This window comes from Plasmodium reichenowi, chromosome 9, assembly GCF_001601855.1.
Source record: "Plasmodium reichenowi strain SY57 chromosome 9, whole genome shotgun sequence".
NCBI lineage: Eukaryota > Apicomplexa > Aconoidasida > Haemosporida > Plasmodiidae > Plasmodium > Plasmodium reichenowi.
The window spans coordinates 1375337-1379706 of NC_033654.1; the positions used below are offsets into that span (position 1 = coordinate 1375337).

The 4370-nt window shown below is 14.9% G+C and overlaps 1 protein-coding gene across 1 annotated transcript; it reads left to right on the forward strand.

The window, feature by feature from the left end:
- Positions 1 to 1947: 1947 nt before the first annotated feature.
- PRSY57_0934500 (ring-exported protein 4) lies at positions 1948 to 2822 on the forward strand (the record flags this gene model as incomplete). The annotated part of the gene is made up of 2 exons (XM_012907582.2): positions 1948 to 2021; positions 2252 to 2822. 2 exons carry the CDS (start codon positions 1948 to 1950, stop codon positions 2820 to 2822), a joined length of 645 nt encoding a protein of 214 aa, XP_012763036.2.
- Positions 2823 to 4370: the final 1548 nt, after the last annotated feature.

Genomic DNA, 4370 nt, shown 5'->3' on the forward strand with positions numbered 1-4370 from the left:
AAAAAAAAAAAAAAAAATTAAAAAATAAATTTTAAAAAAAATAAAATTTAAATATTAAAATATATATAATGTATATAAATTATAACGTTTTTTTTTTTTTTTTTTTTTTTCTAATTGATTTCAAAAAAAAAAAAATAAAATAATAAAATAGAATAAAAAAATAAAACGGTTGGTATTTTTTTATTATGTACCAAAACTATTTTTATTTTATACCAAAAGAAATAAAGATATTAGTATGCGTACGATATGAATATTTTATATAAAACCCCCCAAAAAAAAAAAAAAAAAATAAAATAAGTAAATAAAATAATATAGTTTTGAAATTTCTATTTTATTTTATATAACCGATATGTAAATATTTTCATCTTCAATTGAACTGTACTCATGAACAAAAATATTTCCTTCGAGAAAGTTTAAAATTTAAATAAAAAGAGTTTTAAATATATATATATATAGTTTTTTTAATTTCAAAATTGTAAAGGGAATTAGTGTTTTTATTATAATAAATGTTTGAGAAAAAAATGTTTTAATTTCTCATTATTAATATGATATTTAATATATATATATATATATATTATTTTTGATGTCCCAAAAATTGAATGAAATGGGATATCCCCCAAATGTATGAAAATTATATAATATTTTTATAAGTATATAATATTATATATTAATTTTCCATTTTCTCAAAAATTTAAAATAAAAAAAAAAAAAAATATAACAATATGCATATTATGTTAATTAATGAATACATAAATATTTACATTTAGAGATATATTATATGTTTCTTTTATTTTTATGTGATTATTTATTATTTTTTGAATAACTGTACTTTTTTGTCAAATGGAAAGAAAATTATATGTACAAAGGTTAAGGAAAAAAAAAAAATTATTTTAAAAAAATGAATATATTTAAAAAAAAGAATGTCCTTTTTCTATGTTGGTTTTATTTTAGTTTTTAAAAATATAAATTAATAAAAAAGACGAAAAAGAAAGAGAAATATATTTTATGAATGTAAATTTTATAAATATGAAAAAAAATATATATATATATATATATATACATATATATGTATATTTTTGTTATATCATTTTCAAAAAATGAAGAGGAATATATTATAATATATATTATATTTTTATTTAAATATATATTGTATTCCTGAAAAATGCTTTTTTTTTTTTTTTTATTTATTTATTTTTTTGTCCTTTTTTTTTGTTAAAATATATGTTAATTTATTTGTTATTTAAAATTTTCTTATTTTATTTTATTTTATTTTCTATTATTTTATTTTATGTTATTTTTATAGACTTTAATAAAAACAATTCGAGAGAATATATATTATAAAAAGATGAAATTATTAAAATAAATTTACAATTTTCCTACTTTTTATGAACTATATATATATATATATATATATATATATACTCTATATAAAAAATGGAATTTAAATATTTATAAAATAAAAATATAATAAATGTAAATTAAAATTTAAATAACAATTTGTATTAAATACAAAATATATTTATATGTAGGAAAGATAATTATTCTTGTTTTCATTATTAAAAAATTTTTTTTTTTTTTTTTTGGAGAATAAAATAAAATTTAAATATATAAATATATATATATAATGTATATATATACTCTATATAAAAAATGGAATATAAATATTTATAAAATAAAAAAATAATAAATGTAAATTAAAATTTATATAACAATTTTTATTAAATACAAAATATATTTATATGTAGGAAAGATAATTATTCTTGTTTTTATTATTAAAAAATTTTTTTTTTTTTTTTGGAGAATAAAATAAAATTTAAATATATATATATATATATATATATATTTTAATTATAAAAATTTTGATGAGGTTCTTTAATATTATATAAAATATAATTCCCTTAATTCAAAATTTTGAAAAATTTTCTTTTGTTTTTCTTACAAACAATAATGGGAAATTTTTTCATAATATCATATAATAAACATTATATAGGACAAATAATTCATATGTTATATTTCATATGGTAAAAAAAAAAAAAAAAAAAATTAACTTTATAATAGTTTTTAATATATTTTAAGAGGAAATAAAAAATGTATCAATATATATATATATATATATATATTTCTTTTATTACTTTTTTAGAATTATTTTATATATAATCATTTGTGACATATGTGACAATGTCCTTTTTTTTTATATATTATCTAAAATTTTATATTTTATTTATTTATTTTATTTTTTTTTTTTTTATAGTTTAATTTTTATTTTATATAATAGAAACACTTGCTTGCGACGAATTGCAAAATGTGGTAGAAACTTCTCCGAGTTAAATTTAGACCTGAGAACAGATTATGACGAACGTGAGATTAATATAAATAAAAACATTCCATCTTACCCTGCTAAATTTAGTAAGTTGGAATATAAATTAAGAAAAGAATGGGATGAATTAGAGATAGATGAACATGATGATTATATGAATGTCACTGTTGAATGTTTTGAAAAATTATTAGAAAATGACAAAAATTTAGAAAATTACCAAGAGAATTATGAAATAAGAGCCTTAGTTGTTTATATGTTACGTGAGATTCGTAGAGGATATATAAATGAGCAAAAAAGGAAATTTAATAATTTTTTACATAAATTAAAAGAAAAAAGAATTAATGAACCTATAGACACCTTGAATAATGATGAACAAGATGAATGGAATAAAATAAAAAATGGAAAAATTAAAAGTCATGAAGAATGGAAAAATTACCAATTACAAACATGGGAATATTTAATTAAAATGGAATATTATAAAAATATATGCAGTCAGAATGTGTAATATGATTAGTATTATATAAATTATAAAGTCTAATAAATAATAAGAATATATATATATATATATATTTAGATATATATATTTAGATATATGTTTATATTTATTTCCATATAATAAAGAAGAAAATATAATATTTTTCCTGGAAATGGAATTTTCATATGTAACAGTTTTATTTTATTTTTTATTTTTTTTTTTTGGTTAATTTATTATATTATATGTCTATTTTAGATTTTATAAATATTTTTTTATTTATTTCTAATATATATATATATATATATATATATATATATATGTTTGTAATTATCATTATTAATCCTATTATGCCGTTCTAATATTCTTTTTTGTATTATATATATATATATATTTCACAAATTTTGGAAATATAAGGGAAATAAAAATATATTTAAAACTTAATAAAATATAGTTTTAAAATAACACATTTATTTGTAAAATAAACATTGTATTCTTTTTTTTTTTTTTTTTTTTATTAAAAAGCAAAAAAAATATATTATTTTTTTTTTGTAAATATAAAAAAAAGAGTTGTTAAGAGATTATTTTGTAGTGTATAATATATAAATAATAAATAACAATACGAGTGTTGGAAAATTATTATATAATAATATGACGACATATGACCAAAGTAAATATGATTTGTTTTCCATTTGAATTATTCATTTTATAAGAATAATTTAAATGGTTGTTATATATTTTGAGATTATAAACATATGATAATATAGGATAATGTTAAAACTCCGATATTTTTATTAATAAAAAAAAAAAAAAGAAAAAAAAAGGTCTTCCTAATAAATTTAACAATGTTGTAAATAATGTATTCACATGGTGAAATATATCTCATTTTATTTCTCTTACCAGTTGTTTTGTTTTTTTATGTACTATTGTTGACTTGATTTAACCTTTTCACAATTTTAATTCTAAATAAATACATGATAGGTTTAATATTGTAATGTTGTTATTATGTAATACTTATGTTTGTATTTTAAGTTGTGAATATAAGGTTGTAAGAATAATTACATCTATATAAATATAAATAAATATATTAATCGAAATATTTATAATAATAAGTTAGTGCCTGATAAAATATATACAAACTATCATAATAATAAATGGAAAAAAATTTATCTTTAACATATGAAAATTTATGTGTATGATTTTGTTCAAAGGGAAAAGTTCCAGTTAAATTTTCTCCAGCTATAATTATATTTATTTTATTGTTATTACTTTCTATAGTAGAATTAATAATTGATGAAAAATGAGTATGTATATGAAAAAAAGTATAATTTAAATCTGCTTATAAAATAATTACGTTGAAATGTTTTGATATTACACTATATATATATATTTATCTCTACATATATATCAATTTATATTTTAGAAAACTTAGTCAAATGAAATATTAAAATAAAAAAATACAATAAAATTTATTAAAGATATTGGAACATAAATTTTGGATTGATCCTTTTATGAATAAATATCAAGGTCTAACAGAAATAAAAAAAAAAAAAAAAAAAAAAAAAAATTTTATTGGTAATA